At 37.1% G+C, this 16,291-nt stretch overlaps 2 protein-coding genes across 9 annotated transcripts in view; one reads left to right on the plus strand and one right to left on the minus strand.

Moving 5' to 3' along the window:
• The window catches only part of DPP4 (dipeptidyl peptidase 4), a 79,461-nt gene extending 74,997 nt beyond the window's left edge, over nucleotides 1–4,464 (plus strand). Inside the window, exons 24-26 of the mRNA XM_033112013.1 lie at nucleotides 1,389–1,461; nucleotides 1,724–1,797; nucleotides 3,457–4,464. Coding sequence (XP_032967904.1) covers nucleotides 1,389–1,461; nucleotides 1,724–1,797; nucleotides 3,457–3,558 — 249 coding nt within the window. The 3' untranslated portion in view covers nucleotides 3,559–4,464. The remainder of the gene's footprint in view (nucleotides 1–1,388; nucleotides 1,462–1,723; nucleotides 1,798–3,456) is intronic.
• Nucleotides 4,465–10,386: 5,922 nt separating this feature from the next.
• SLC4A10 (solute carrier family 4 member 10) overlaps nucleotides 10,387–16,291 on the minus strand; it is a 260,771-nt gene continuing 254,866 nt past the window's right edge. For 3 of the 8 annotated variants that reach the window (XM_033111852.1, XM_033111857.1, XM_033111853.1), the window contains one exon: nucleotides 10,416–12,501. Coding sequence is in view for 4 of the 8 variants with exons in the window: in XM_033111854.1 (XP_032967745.1) it covers nucleotides 12,435–12,501 (67 nt within the window). In the remaining 4 variants the exon portion in view is untranslated. Of the gene's footprint in view, nucleotides 12,502–16,291 lie in introns of all 8 variants that reach the window. The other 5 variants (XM_033111854.1, XM_033111848.1, XM_033111850.1 and 2 more) reach the window with 3 other exon arrangements.

Genomic DNA, 16,291 nt, shown 5'->3' on the forward strand with positions numbered 1-16,291 from the left:
TGAAAGTTGTAGACAGAATCTCTTTTTTCCAGGAACATTATGTTATAGCATTCTCACATCGACATCAGCAATTCAATCTAAAAAAAGAAAAAAAAGGAAAAAAAAAAAAAAGCCATGTCTCTTGATTCCTATTCTTTTGATTCCTAAGAGGATTTATTCTTATTCCCACTTTACAGAAAACAAGGCCCAGCTCCCAGCCTGTCTACGGTTGCACAGCTCACTGATACTGAAGCTGGACTAGAATACAAGTTCTCCAGCCTTAGTCCCCTCCAGCTTCCTGCCAGACCACCAGGGCTCCCGTTAAAAATATTAAGCTGGCGTTAGCTACAAAGATATCTGTAAAATATAGACTTTGGCTTTCACAAAGTTGACTTTGATTCGCCAAGATGCCGTGGACTAGCTGTCTGATTTTAAACCCATAGGGAGGCTTCTAGCCCTTCCCTTGCCCAATCCATAATAAGACAATAGAAGTAGACTCTTGCTCATCCCCTCCCAAAGGCACTAAATTGTTTATGTGACATTTTTACCTTCATCCCAATTTTACTAAACATCCACAAAGTAAGATCAGATGGCCAGTTCCATGCTTTCAAAGGCTTTTTCATCCAAGACCTCACCCTCATTCTGGAAGTCCTATCTGACTGAGGCCCCTAAGTAGTCTTCAAAAAGCTGACCTCCCAATTTATGGTCCTATTTCCCTGGGTGATTTGGGAACGACTTGATGCAATAGCAGCATTTTCCCCAATACGGAATGAGGCAGACAACAACCCCTGATTTCTTAAGGCCGTTCTTGATCTTTTTCACCCCTCTCTCCTTCCATGTGTCACATTTGCTTCGGTTTTAAACATCTGTTCCAAAAGAGGCACACTTGTTTCTCCATTCAGAGCCTAGCAATGTGAACCAAAGTTCATATGACATATTGCAGAGTATGTTTCATTGCAAATACTATGTACAGGCTCTTTGAAATGTAGCATGTATGGCACCATGTGACACATGGTTGCCATGGCAATACACTTTTTGGCTGAACTACAGCATAAGCCCATGGAACATACATTGCTAATATGAGACTCTGCCCTGTGCTAATGCATAGGACACAGTCAATCTGGGATCTGGGACTCAAGGGGTTTTGCATGCAGCCTGGGTGGCAGGTACCCTCTTCCTGCATGGGCAGGGGAGATGCGGTACCCTCCCTTTCCAGTCCTGTCTCCCAGCACAGGGCATGCTATGCATTCTGCCATGCATGGAGACAGCATTTGCTTGAATATCGGTTTGCTATATTTTGTATCAAAGGGGGCCCCAGCTGAAAACATTTTATTTTGTAAACTGAAGTGAAAAATCAGTTTATGGCAGATCTTTTTTTGAATAATGACATTCTTTTTTCCCAATTCCAGAATTCAACAGTCATGAGCAGAGCTGAAAATTTTAAAGAAGTTGCGTACCTCCTTATTCATGGAACAGCAGATGGTGAGTTTCAGTTAATTAGACTTTTTAGTATCACAGACAGGTTTGCAATTTCACTACTGACAAAACAAAAGCATGAGGGGCAAGACTGTTAGATTTACTTCAATAAAACAGTGTTGCTTTCCACAACTCACTTGTCTTGGGCTAAATGGAATGCTGAGTCCTGGAACTTCAAATAGTCCTTTTCTTCTTGAGCTTTCCCCATCCTTCCATATCAGGAAACTGGAGCTATTAGTGCCTTTATGTTTCCTTTCTCTCCCCACAGATAACGTTCATTTTCAGCAGTCGGCTCATATCTCCAAAGCCCTGGTCGATGCTGGAGTGGATTTCCAGGCAATGGTATAGCAAAACTTTGTGGAAGGGGCGGGAACTTGCTGGGGAGGGGTCTGGTTTCGCCTCACAGAGGTCCCAGGAGACAGGGACTGAAGTGAAATGTTTTTTATGTCTCCAGTGAGAAGTTGGAGAAGTGATATCCTTGAGCCATAGACACAGTAATATTCAATGATATCATAGAGTTGGGGGTTGAGAAGCACAATATGCATATTCTGGGAGTGTCAAAACACTGCTCTCCTAGACATGTGAGTGTTCAGTCTCTCCCCGTTTTAATTCAAAAGTAATCACTTACTCAGTCGATGTGTGGCAGAGTAATTCTAAAGAAAAACCAGCGTGATAACAGTACAATTCGAATGTGAAAACCCATTTCTGTCTAGGATGTAATACTAGCCATTCTAACAACAGTGGGGTATTAATAATCAGCAAGCTTCAGGCTTCGTAATTGCCATGTTATCTTTTGTTGAACCACCACAGGCATTAAACAGTTAGGCTTGTTTTATAAAGTCGGAAATGGCTAGATAGAGCTGTTGTTGCCTATACAGAAGGAGGTTTCTACGTATTATGTTAAATGTTCTTTCTGCACTAGACTTTTTTTGATTAAGAAAAAAATTATATATACATATATAATTTTGTATATATGTATATATACATATATGTATGCACATATGTATATATGTATATATGTGTATATATAATTCTGTATGTTTATGTGTCACACTATGTTTTTGTGTAAAATGCTTTTTTGTCTGTGTTAGCTGAAAAGCCTGCTTTTCCTCACTCTCTTCTAACATATATACTTTATCTGTGCTGAGTTCAGACACTGCCTACTGTATACAAGTAGGACAGTCACTTGACACCCAGAAAACCTGGTAAATATCCTGAGTGTTAGATTCTTTTAAGAGGTTGAGGTTTATTTTTTCACTATTCAAAGAAAGACGTGCTACTTTAATTAAACAATTTTTAAAAGTTAATTTATGTCTCCATAATACATGTTTGCCTGGCAATGATTTCCCACTTGCTTAATGTGATATGAGTTGATAAATTTTTGCCTCCGGTCATCAGCTCTTTCTACATAAATGTCAGATATACAGATAAAAACAAAACTCCAGTAAAAAATCTAAATGTTTGTAAATAACACATTTGACTTTTGACTTCACTTATGTTAAACATATATGGAATACTGAAATAAGTGTTTCCAGTTCCTTAGTGATATATATTAGGAAAAACTGCCTTTTAAAAACTCATTTATTTTTACACACTTTATCTTACTACAGTGTAGGAGAAATTTGACACTTGATAACACTTAATTAAAACTAGTAGCTTAATGGGATAAACATTTGCTCATATGGACCTAAGTGTCCTTGGAGTCAAATTTAAAAATGGATTTGGATATTTTAATTAGAATAAACATATCCTGAAAGACTCCACAGTAAAGCCAAATTCACAATTAGTTCTCTGTCGCAGCACCTCCAGAGGACAGAACAATATGCCCTGGAAAAGCTCTGGGGGGACATTACACACCCTCTCTGATCACGTTTGAATTTATACACTGATTCAGGAATTAAAACGTCCTGTGTTATTCTGTGTGCTCGTGAGAACTCATTTGAATTGACTGAAAACCACAAGACAACTGACTTTCTAATTCTGACCTTTTTCTTTCTCCAGTGGTATACAGACGAAGACCATGGAATCGGCACCAGCACAGCACACCAACATATATATACGCACATGAGCCACTTCATAAAACAATGCTTCTCTTTACCTTAGCACCTCGAAACAGCATGTCATTTAAAGCTTATTAAAAACCATTTTGTTCTCATTATCTTAAAACTACACTGTCAAGATGATCTAAAAAAAATACACCCAAATCAAGAAATTTAAGGTTACTTTGTTCCCATATTTCATGTCTAGGACCCTAAGTGGGGACTTCTGTCTTCACAACAGATTATTACCGTACAGAAGTTTGAATTATTCAGTCTGGTTTGGTTTATTATTTAAAATCATTTCCACATCACTTGCTAAAACAACAAATATGAATTGTTTTTAGGGGAGCTTTGCATAGGTTTCCTGGGCATCATTTCATTTTTTTCCTAACTGGACTAGTCCAAATCTTGTCATCTTCTTTAAACGGATGGTAAAATGTGCACAGTGATACACCGAAGCAGGGGTAAGAAAAGGGGGTAGGGAGAGAAGCTAGCTGGGCCTGGCTGGGAACCCAAGTGCAAGCATGCTGACCCGACCAGGCTGCTGTCAGCTCCTCTCAAAGAAGAGCTGTTCACAGCCAGATTGGCACAGTTTTCTGAGAAAGACTATTCAAACTGTCTCAGGAAATCATATACGCAAAGCACTGACTTCTGAGTAAAACCACAGCAGTTGAACAGACTCCAAAGAAATGAGAGGGAAACTGCCAACAATGCAAGGCCCCCAGGTGCCAGTTATGGCTATAGGTGCTACAAAAACACAGCGAGGGTGATGGGAAAGCATTGTCAAAGTGCTCTAAAAAATACTGATGTTTCCTCCTGAAAGAGGCAGCTTGGAACTGAGATGTGAACACATCAGCTTGCCCTGTTAAAAGATGAAAATATTTGTATCATAAATCCTAACTTGAAAGAGTACTTGCATCAAATTTTCTTATTTCTCTGAGCATCTTAATTAAAAGAATATTTTTACTTCCTTGCACTTGTTTTTTTTTTTTAAATTGAAAATAAACCATAAAGTTATGTATTATTTTTCCCATTCTACATACTGTCAAATTTCTCCTGGTCATTTAATAAATTTCATTTTTTCAGAGGTAATGAGTTTTGTGTCTTGAATCAGACCTAAACCACATTGGCATATGGACACATTTATCCAGAAAGGCTCGTGTTTATTTTGCTTGTTATCCCAGACTGTCTTGTAAACATGGAGGGAGTTCAGTTTTTATAAAAAATAGATACATAGAAATGTGTTAAATTAAGAAGTTCATTGCATTTTCATTCAATACCTATACAATTTCTGTTATCATACATATATATGTATTACACACACACACACACACACACACACATCTTTTGAAAAACAACTTAAAATAATTTAGGTTATTTATATAATACATAATTTATCATTTTATTTCAGGGAACGATGATGAAGCTCATATTATAAGAAAAAATAGTATCAACAATATCATCTGGGTAGCTCTGATGGCTCAGGAAAATAAAAAAGAGTCAAGTCAATCCCTTAAGTGTTTGACTATTTTGGGTTGATGTAACTATATTAATGAAAGCATAGATTTCAGATGCTGACTTTAACCTCGCGAAGTAATGTCTAGATCACTGAGGAAACATGACTTTTTTTGCTCAATTATTTGTAAAATGGCCTCATTTTTTTAAAAATTGATTTTATGAACTTAAACTGAGCTTCAGAACATTTGCTGGAAAAAGTTATCCCAGACAGAGTGAGCTGCAGCTTAAAATGGAAGAAATGGGGGGAAAAAATCTATTAATTTAATATGAGGCTGGTGAGTCATGGAATGGACACAGGATCGTGAACTTCAGCTTCAACTGTATTTTGAGAGCATGGCACTGAGGAGCTTCACTTTAATTAAGTCTCAAATACTACTCATCCACCGGAACTATAAACTGACCTTCAAACCTGTAGGGCTATTGTCATAATTTTATTTCTTAATAGAGTTCAAGCATCATGAGTAGCTGGGCCAATCTTTGCACAGTTCTGTATCCAGAAATAGTAGTCATAGAGCATATGTTCACGTCCTGGACTAAATTAATAGTCACGAAAGCAAATTAAATAAAGATTTCCTTTTATCTGAACTGAAACCATATAGTGTGCAATTTCAGCTATTGTGCAGATATTAAGATCATTGACAGTATTGGATGTTGACAATACCAAATGCTGTGTAATAGTAGATGTACAATATCGGATAATATACAGATATTAAGACCGTTGTGTAATATCTGATATTGTACAATATCAAAACTATATGAATTCATTGTTCCTATCGTGTCTAAACACGATAAATGTTTTCTCTGGAGCCCAGAGGTAACAAAAAATCCAAGCATATATTTTTTGCATAATTAGGGTTGCAAATGGTAATGATATGACTGAAGTTAAAGATGTCATGTGACCCTCATAGAAGTCTTACTCTCTAATATGAGTTTTAAATTAGCTTGTGGGAAAGGTTAAAGAAACTGATAAATAGAGAAAAACTCAGAGGGCAAGTCTGAAACACACAGGAACTAATGACACCACTGAGAAGCTCAGACTTGTTGCCATTGACAGCTGTAGCCTCAGTAGGCACGTGGATGCTAAGATTCCTTTTGTAAACAACCTGCTAAGTGCACCAGCTTCCAGGAGCACATACACCAAAGGAAGGGAGAAATGGTCACATCTCTTGCATGGATACAGAGCTTGTTTTTCGAGTTTGGTCAAGATTTTTAGAAAATCACTTCAAAAATATTTTTTGAACATTTGGTGGTTGTTGTTGGAAACCTTGCTAAAAATGGTGATATACCTCCATGCTTTCTTAACGAGCAGGCATAGAACATAATTCAGTGCATCCTTGATCAATCAAGGCCACCACTATAAAGATCAATGATCACATCAGGCTGTATGTCATTCTAAGAGTTGTCTTTCTTATTCGCAGGTGGTCATTGAGGCTACCAGTTCCACCACTTGTCATTTGTTGCTTTTACTCTAAGTTGACGTGAGAATTCCAATTTATAAAACTACTAGATTTGTACAATATTTAAGATTTAATAAGCTCTAAATGAAAAACAAACGCAAACACAAGAATGGCTTTTTTCATAAAGTAAGATAATTTTGTTCTGCCAACTTTGTGAAAGTTCTTCTAGCAGTGTCTGACAGGATGACCTGGAGTGTGTATTCAGGGTTTCTGAGGGCTACATACAGATGGCTGAGAATGAGAGATGAACGTGGGAATAAAGCATACTATCACTACCCACAGGGAAACTCAGAGTATGGGATGAACAACACCACAGTCATGTTCAGTAGAAAGTGATCATTTTTACTCATGTCACCTTTCTATGATAATATTTAAACTCAAGAATTTGAATTAATAAAAAGATAATTTCCTTACTGTTAAACTGGGAAACGTATCTTCTCTGGGGTTACAGACTTTAAACTTCAACAAACTCAGTCAAAGGTCTTATTCTACATAATCTTTCATCCGAACAATCACCCCCAAATTTGTCAGATATTTAAAACACATGTATAGTTAGAAGTCTGACCCATCAAACAACCAAAACCCTATCTATTCCATTCACTTTCTCCTTTCCAATGTCATGATATTTGTGACTTGTAGGCAAAACAAAAAGTATTTCATTGGGTAGGTTTGGTTTCCAATGTTAATCACAGAAATAAGAGCGACAAAGAAAATGTTACATACTGAGAGGAAATATACCCGATTCGGATTGCATGAGCTGGAATGAGTGCCCTGCTAAATGAGGAAGGCAGCCGCACCTCGCCTCCTGCTGGAGACGCCTGGTACTGCAGCTGAGGGGGTTACACGGACCTTGGTTAGAATGAGTGCCGCCACTCACAGTGAGAAAGTTACAGTGGGTTTCCTTTGAGCTTCATAGAAGTTTTACTCTCCAGTAAGAGCTTTAAATTAGCTTATTGGAAAAGGAAGTTAAAGAAATTGACAAATAAATTAGAGAAAAACCCTGAGGACAAGTTTGAAACACACAGGAACTAAGGATACCATTTAAGATGTGCAGACTGGCCTGCCACTGACCACGACTTAGCCTCTTTGAACACATTTTGTTCATTTGAAAGAAGTACAGAAATACCTACTTCACAGAATTTTGCATTGTTGTGAAGAAGATACAAATAAATAAATAAATTTCATATATATATATATATATATATATATATATATACACACACACACACACACACACACACACACACATATGGTCTGGTATTGTATCTAAGCCTGGCATCTTCCTTTCCCATTTTCCCTACTCCTGTTCACAACTATTTAGTTCCTTCTCCCAGTGTGATGACTCCATCGATTGCACAGGTTCTCACCTGAGGCTTCTGTGTCCCCAGGTGCTGGGCACACCTTCAAGAATAAGTGTTTATTTTTGTTCCAGTTCTGACATGTCAGTGAGAATCTTTTTTGGATCTTTAGTCATTCTTAATAAATTAAGCAGCAGCATCTTCTGATATATTTTACTTATAATTCTGTCCACAGCCTTTGCTGGGTGGATAAAAAGCAGAACACAGAACTAGCCTCTGGAGAGTTACAAAGGAAGGATAAAACACTATTCCTACCTTTAAGGAACTTATAAACAAATGGAAGTAATAAGTCACATGGCAAAAACCTATGATTACACCCACACCAGACAGCAAGAGTACCTAGGTACAAAGCTAAGTCTATGGTAAAAATGGATGTAACAAATAGGATGAAAGGATGGGTGGGGGGGTTATTTCTGGACTCAAATGAGCCAGCCATTGGCTGAATTTTGTACTACACTTAGATTTCTTCAATAGTTTCAAGATTATTGTTGATACCATGTTTTCAGAACATGCTTTTCAAATACAACCCAAAACATATTTATAAAGGAATGCTCTACATAAAAGGATTTATAATAAAGCTATTGTGTCTGGAGTAATTTATTAAGTATGCAAGGACTACGTTTGGCCTGTTTAGTTTCAAACTTAATAGAAGTTTATAGACCACTTGCAGAGATTTTAGTTTGAGCCTCTGAGAGTCATGCTGGGAGCCGGATCCCTAAGGAAGTGATTTTTCCCACAATATTTTCTACTGTGCTGCCAGATTATCTTTCCAAACATTCATGCCTCTCCATTATTCAAAACTCTTAATGGAAAAAGTTCAAACATCATTTATAATGCTTTCAACTTATGTTTCTACCTTTTCTTACAGGTCTTCACTACCCTCCTAACACTCTACCACTTTGGGCTGTGTGCTGACTTCCAAATATGTCACATATCAAATATGTCAGGCCCCAGTTACAACATATACTTTAATTTTTTATTTCATTTGCAGTTCAATACTGACATGTGTCTGAGAATCTTTGCAGTTCTTGGAGTAGGTTTCCTTCCCCATTTCCATCCTAATTGATATGCTACTTCTTATATAACATTTTCCTCAAACTGTGCCCTACTCAAAGTTCCATCCTTAAATTATTCACTGCTTTAATTATACCACCAATTTAGAACGTATCACATTATGTTATAGCTATGTACCTACCCTGCTCTTAGAAATGAAGATCACCATCCCATTTTCAAAGCTCCAGCACAAAGGATAGTGGCCAATGCACCAATGGAAACTGAATTGGAGTGACAGTTGTATCAGTTAGCTGGAGCTTTCTAAGGAAAATATGCAAAGACATCTCTAAAATAAAGTAATAATCCTGAATACAGAGCTTCTTCAAGGGAACTGATTATAAGTAGCCTTTCAAAGTAGATATCTAGAGAATCATCATATTATCCAATTACGCTCATAAAAGTGTCAAATGGTTGTAACCTCATTTCATTCCATTGCATGAATATATAAGGTGGATATATTGGAGAATTTGGAGAGCAATCTTGCAATGATAGTAAAATAATCAAGTACCCAGGGGCAAACAGGCTAGATTTAAATAGAAAGAGAAGTAGAGGGGGCAGCCAGATGGCTCAGTTGGTTAGAGTGCGAGCTCTCAACAAGAAGGTTGCTGGTTCACTTCCCGCATGGGATGGTGGGCTGTGCCCCCTGCAACTAAAGATTCAAAACGGCCACTGGACTTGAAGCTGAGCTGCGCCCTTCACAACTAGATTGAAGGACAACGACTTGGAGCTGATTAGGCCCTGGAGAAACACACTGTTCCCCAACAAAATAAAATAAAAGTAATAATAAAAGAAAGAAGGAAAGAGGGAAATAAAGAAAGAGAAGTAGATTACTGCAGAGAAGAAAAAAATAAGCCACACTTTTAAGAGCCAAGAAAAATTCTGTAAGATCTAGGGATTGTGTTGAAATAATACAAGTTGCTTATAAATTGTCAGTGGAGAGTTTCTAGCTATGGATTTAAACTACACCAAGGAGATATTCAGATTAGATTTAAGAAAAAACTTCCCAGTATTAAAGGCTGTTAAATGGTAGCAATTACAAAGTAAACTCACGAGTCAAGAGAAAAATATTAATCCATATGTAGAGTTTTGAATGCAATTATCTCCCCGACAGACTGCCAGATGGCTACAAAAGAATAATGGTCCCACCTAACCTATTGCAACAAACAGAGAGGAGACAAATTTTAGGAAATGCCTTCCAACGGGGGTAAACACAGAAGTCTAAGGAGTTCCAGTAATGGGAAATCCTGTTACTGAAGCTTTTACTGGTCATAGGAGTAATGCTATTTGCACCCAAGTCACTGCTCTCTGGAAAATGGAGAGATACATTCTAATATAGCTCTCGAAGTATCCTGTTCATAAAGTTCAGATTGTGTGAATACTCTTGAATTGTCTGTATCACCAAGTTTTCTTTACGTCAGGGGTATCTAAATTTAAATATTATGTTTAAACAACCGAAGTGTTCTACATTGATTTACTGGTTAAGGAAAAAAAGACAAGACACTTGCATCACAATTTAAAATGTTCAAAGAAATTAGTTAGGATAAATATTTATTTCCACATAACATTTCTTAGTTGTGAAAAACACAATATCCTAGTCACATTTACACATTAGTTAAACTTTGCAATAAATTACATTCAAGATATTCACTAGTTTTGAAATTAGGAGGAAATATATAACACTACATTTTTCTTATATTTTATATGATTTCAAAATATTAGGATTAACATAGGGATATCATTAAAATTTACACAAGAACAAAATGACTATAAAAATACTCAGAAATACAGAATTTCATTGGATATGATTGTTTATTCAAATAAGTGATCATGTGAATATTTTAATTCACTATGATCATTTTTAACAGAACAGTTATTAATATAGTAAAACACTGGGAGAGGCTGCTTATGGAACTGCTAGTCTTAATCATAAAACAATGGGAATGTTTACGATGTAGTATTAGTATTATAAAATATACAAAGGCAACACTTGTGGAATGGAAAGTTTCTGTATTTTTTCCCTTGGCATTTATAAACACAGACTTTATTAACTGCATAGTCTCCCTATAGTTTTTAGGCTTATGTTCCATAAAGAACTGGCTCCTTAAAAGATTGTGAGGGAAATTTTTCAGAAGGTATCAAAATGTTGAATCTAATAAAGCCTTTGTTGTTATTTTATTTCCCTTATAAGCTTCATCACAGGAGGATTTTATTTTATTTTTTTCACTTTTCATGTACACTTATACACGGAATATATAATTAGTAATTTGGGAAAGCAACAGGGCTCTGCGTTATTATAAAGTTGGACACTGAAGGTTATAAGATTGATGACCACTGGTCATTCTTAGGAAACAAGAACACTATGAGATTTCGTCTTTATAAACTTCACCTTCATCTAAAATAAAAAGAAATACTGTATTTTTAGTAATGCTCAAAAATTCTTAACTTTTCTTCTTCTTTTATAAGCTTGGTAAAGATGGATTATTTCATACAAACTGAAATATCTACAGAAGCTTCTCAAAGAGAATCTGAAAATTTCATTTAAAATATTATTTTTCTACAACATGCATTTAATTAAAAAGTGGAAAAGAGCTTTGCAGAAAAAAGAAAGTTACAAATGGAGACCTGTCAGTCTAACATTAGAACATGATTCAGAAGCAGCATTAGCAGTACATGACCTTTAGCAGCAGAATAACTGTACAGGAGTGGAATTTCATATACAATGACTCACCATGTAGTATTTCATGAGTACGTGTATAATTGGTTTATTTGGAAATACTTGTTGTCAATGGGAAAGAAATTTAACAGCATATTTCTGATAAAGGGTTTTTTTTTTTTAAATCTCACAAAACTTACAAAGTTTTTCTAAAGTATTTCGTACAAGCCTAGTATTTGATCATGGAATCACAACTTGAATTTTAAGCAAATACTACTGGACTCTTTGCATTAGTGTCTGATTCTTTTAAACGAGTTGTAGACAGGTTGCTATATATACTTTTTCAAAGTAGTTTAAGTTTTAGTTACATATAAATTCTTAAGTATTAAATGTATCATATTAAATCAAGGAAATGCATAAATACAATTATTTAAAAAAAAATGCTTCCCAACTAGCTTTTTGATTTGGGACTTTTGAAATAAGTCACTAATGCTAAGCTATAAAAAATAAGCAGTAAGACTACCTTTCAAAATTCTTCTCAGTGAAATTACCAGATATCTTCAGGTCACTACAGTAGGAAAATACAAACTAGGTAAATAGCGACTTATCTCTCTAAGAAAGCTATTGCTTTCATAAAACTGACAATTAGAATCCAGTGCTTATAAAGGCCTAACATAGAGCAAGGAACACAGAGGTTCTTGCATTAGCTATTGTGTATGCTCACGAGGGTGTCTCACTGCTCAGAAGTTTAAACACAGAAATGAAACAAGGATTGCACTACTTACAGTGTGAAGGTGGATTTGGGATGAGAGACAGAATTTACAATGCATGATCAAAGCAGTTTTATTAATAATTGTGGCACTCTTCTCATATATTTGTAAAAAATAAATTGAAGATCAAGTCATAGACAAGTCTCCCTGTCAACACCTTTCCCTGAGTCAGCTTTCTTCTCTTTTCGGTTTTCAATGCTACAGGGGAAAAAAAGGAGACATTTATTACTGTGATCCAGCATGGTGACTGTGAGATCCACTTGCTCAGACACAAAAGCCATCAACCCGAAGCACCACAAGGGCCCTGAGGCATGGCTCTTTCGCGCTGAGAAACAGACATAGATAGCAACAATTAAAATCCTCTGTACTCAGTGAGAGAGAAACCAAGAACTGCAGAAAGGGGGAAATTCAAAAAACAGAAACCAAAACCCCAAACCAGACATTTTTTAAAACAGGTCCAAAAGCAGACAGTTCCAAAAGCATGCAAGATTAATACCATGGTCCTCCTCTGGGCAAATGAATCTCTGATGGTTATTGAAAATGTCAGTCATGCCCCATATCGTTAGTACTGACACTCTAAATGACACAAAGAAGATGACGCAGTAGGTATTTCTGGGCTCTGGGGCAAGTGGCCCATCCTTTGTGCACAGACTGGTCCCTGATCCTTGGGGAGAACTGTGCCGTGGTCAGCAGGACACATGTCTGCACTGGTCTGAAGGAAGTAGTCGCCCACACATCGCCCTCCAGACACCTGCGCTCCTCCTCACTCCTCCCAGAATAAACGCATTCCCAAGTGGTTTTTATTTTATCTAGTCTTCCATTAACTTTATCATTGGGCAAGCTGGTAATGTGACTCGCTCATTTTTGTCTTCTTCTCCTCCAGCATTTTTCTGATGTACACTTTTCCTCCTCTTATGTTGACAGTTTTCATGGAAAATTCAAATAATGGGATACCATGCATAAAGCCCACACCAAGAGCATGTGCTTCCGGAAGGACAGAAACTGCTCACTTCCCACTCCTGTCAGCACAGGGCAGAGCCCTCCATGTCTGAGTCCTCTCCATGTCCCGTTCTGCTGCTGACACAAAGGGTCACCTGCAGCTGGCCAGCCTCTGAGGCCCTGAGCTGGGAGAACCCACACATTTTTACTGTTAACTTTGGCCCTTAATACACATTTATGAAATAGTTGGTGGTGGGGAAATCCTTGGTTTTATAACCCTTTTCCAAGTAACAAAGTGAGAGTGAAAACCCTTTACTACTATGGGGCCTCCTGTGCAGCTTTCATAATGGTCAATAACTTAGACACATTCTAAGAGTGTGTTTTTTAAATTGTTTTTCCTCCAATTCAAGCTAGAAACAGCCCTTCTCAGTTGTCACCACCACCCGGCACCATCAGGTAAGAAGTGCCGGAGCTTCTGCCATCTGTGGCACGCTGCCAGTGCTGAGAGCTGGTGTGAGCGAGTGTCTATGGCACCCAGGTTTGTGCCTGCCACACTTCTCAGCACACACTACTTACAGGTCAAAGCAAAGCAACTTTTTTCCCTTTTCTTTTCTCCTTCCATGAGAGGAGATGACAGTGTGCACATGATGTGTTGAGAGCCTTAACTCTGTATTTTTAACTCCTCTATCTGCATGACTCACTTTCTTCTACTTTAAGTTCCGTTCATATGACAAGTGTCTGCTACCCCACTTTCTAAATTAACTTTTCCTTGGGCTCTACCTGGCTCCCAGTTTCTTCTGCCAAATCAAACCAATGAAAAAGGGCAGTATGAGACAGTGGAGGAAGCCCTGGGCTTGGAACTGGAAGATTACATCCAGTTTCCGGAAGCTAAGAATGAGCTGTATGACCTTGGGCTAGTTATTTAACCTCTCTGGAACTTTATTTCCCCATCTATAAATTAGTTTGGACTAGATGGCCACGTTCTCTGGTAGCTCAAATACCAAGATTCTGAGGCTGGTATTCCCAATTCCAATAAACTCATCTTTTGAAAGACAGAATACCATATCCTACCTGCAAGGACAGAGACATGCTGGTCTCTACACATGCACACTTCCTATGTGTGCAGTGTTCTGCTCCACAACCTTCTGATAAATGAGCGAATTCCCCACGACTACTAGTCACCAATCCAGAAAATAAAGATTCGGAACATCAACTGGCTTCACAGATGTGCTTCCTCCTGATGTCCTGCTTTGGTCGTATTGGTTGTTTGGTTACAAAACAATTGATTATGATTGAGGCTTTGCCTTTAAACCCAGTGGTTTTGGTATTAAATTAGATTTCAGCACATTATGAGGCAGAAATTTTATATCCAGCTCAAAACATCTATGAAAAATATTATCAACTTGAATTTTCTTACTGTAGGGCTATTACTCTATTCCTTATTACTCTGATTTTTCTTGTGGTCAATATGTTACATATATTTATTACATATATTTATTAAACATATACCATATCTATTATGTGCTTATTATAATAAACATATTGCATATCTATTATATGCCATATATGATATGACATATATTACATATCTAATGTAATAAATATACTACATATGTTGTATAGTAATCTGAAAAGACTAGGGGATAAAACATGGATGAGACAGTGTCCTTGCCCTTGAGGTGTCACAATTTAAAATATAAGGAAGTAATATTTCAAGAGAAAGCAAAACATGACCCACTACTTCCATGCTCCTAAGCAATCTCAAAACAGTTATTTTTCAACAACACCAAAAGAGCTGTTATGAACAACATTTACCAAGCAGTCATGAAAGGGCCTAGGAAATCAGAGCGAGAAGGAGAATCCAGGATAGAAGAAAGTGGTGGGTGTGGGGGGACAGAGTGGAGCAGGGAGGGTGGTCCCAGAGCCTATCCTCTGTCACCAGGACCAAACCAAGTGTTGATTTTCCTAATGTTGCCAGGTATCTTCCAAGAAACGCCAATCTTGGCTGTCAGTTTTATAAAACATAGCAGTTGCTTACCTATTCTGATGCAACGGAGTTTTTAATGAGACCTATTTCCACCAATCTATTCAATAAGCTGCAGAGGACTTGTCACATGTATGTACAGCATTGTTGAACTAGGATCAAATTAGACATCCCACAGGTGTCGTAGAATTTGCAGTTAGTTCTTAGATCCTTCTTTCAGTTAAACTGGATAAAATATTTTTGACAATGAAAAGTGAATGAAATAATAGATGAAATACAACTGTTATTCCAAACTCCACTAAGTAAAGGTATCTAGGCTTCTCTAGTAGGCATGTAGGGCCTATAACATGGGATACGATGGAAAACCAGGGATGGAAGTATCAAAGACTGCATAGAAGCCAGTTTAGGTCTCAAGAGATACAGACCCTGGTAACCTGGTCTATAGGCCTTTTCTTGCCAATGGATACTCTAGCAGGCACAAAATTTTTACTGTTCCTGGTCATCATACTTCAGTGCTTTCAACAGATACCAAGACAAAGCAGTGGTTTGGGGAGATATTGTTGTTTTCAGTATTGGTGGTTTTAGGATTTCTGGAAGCCACACTCATTGCCTCAGTTTCCACTGTTATGAAGACAAAAGACATTGACCACTAACTAACCAAGAGATATTTTCCACATGGAAAGCTTCAGATTTTATCACATATAAAGGTAAAGAAAAACAAACAAAAACAAGAAAGAAAACAAAAAAAAACTGGGTAAACTTTTATTTCACAATAGTTTTAATCTCATGTTAGTGGGAACATATGTTCAGAGAATAAAAAACAAGTGGTTATATCAAAATATAAAGGATGGTCTATTTAAAATTGGATCTGCTTAAAGCATATTACATTGTTCACTAGAGTTATTCTACTGTCTGAAGTAATCTAAATACATATTTTTAAAACAACTAGCTGGGTTTTTCTGGTGAAAAGCATCACTTGACTTTATTGTTTAAGGAATACCTAAAATATCATGACATAAAAGCTTTTGCTTGACAAAAAGAAAAACAGAGAAAGAGTTTGCACTA

This window comes from Rhinolophus ferrumequinum, chromosome 8 (assembly GCF_004115265.2).
Source record: "Rhinolophus ferrumequinum isolate MPI-CBG mRhiFer1 chromosome 8, mRhiFer1_v1.p, whole genome shotgun sequence".
Lineage (NCBI taxonomy): Eukaryota > Metazoa > Chordata > Mammalia > Chiroptera > Rhinolophidae > Rhinolophus > Rhinolophus ferrumequinum.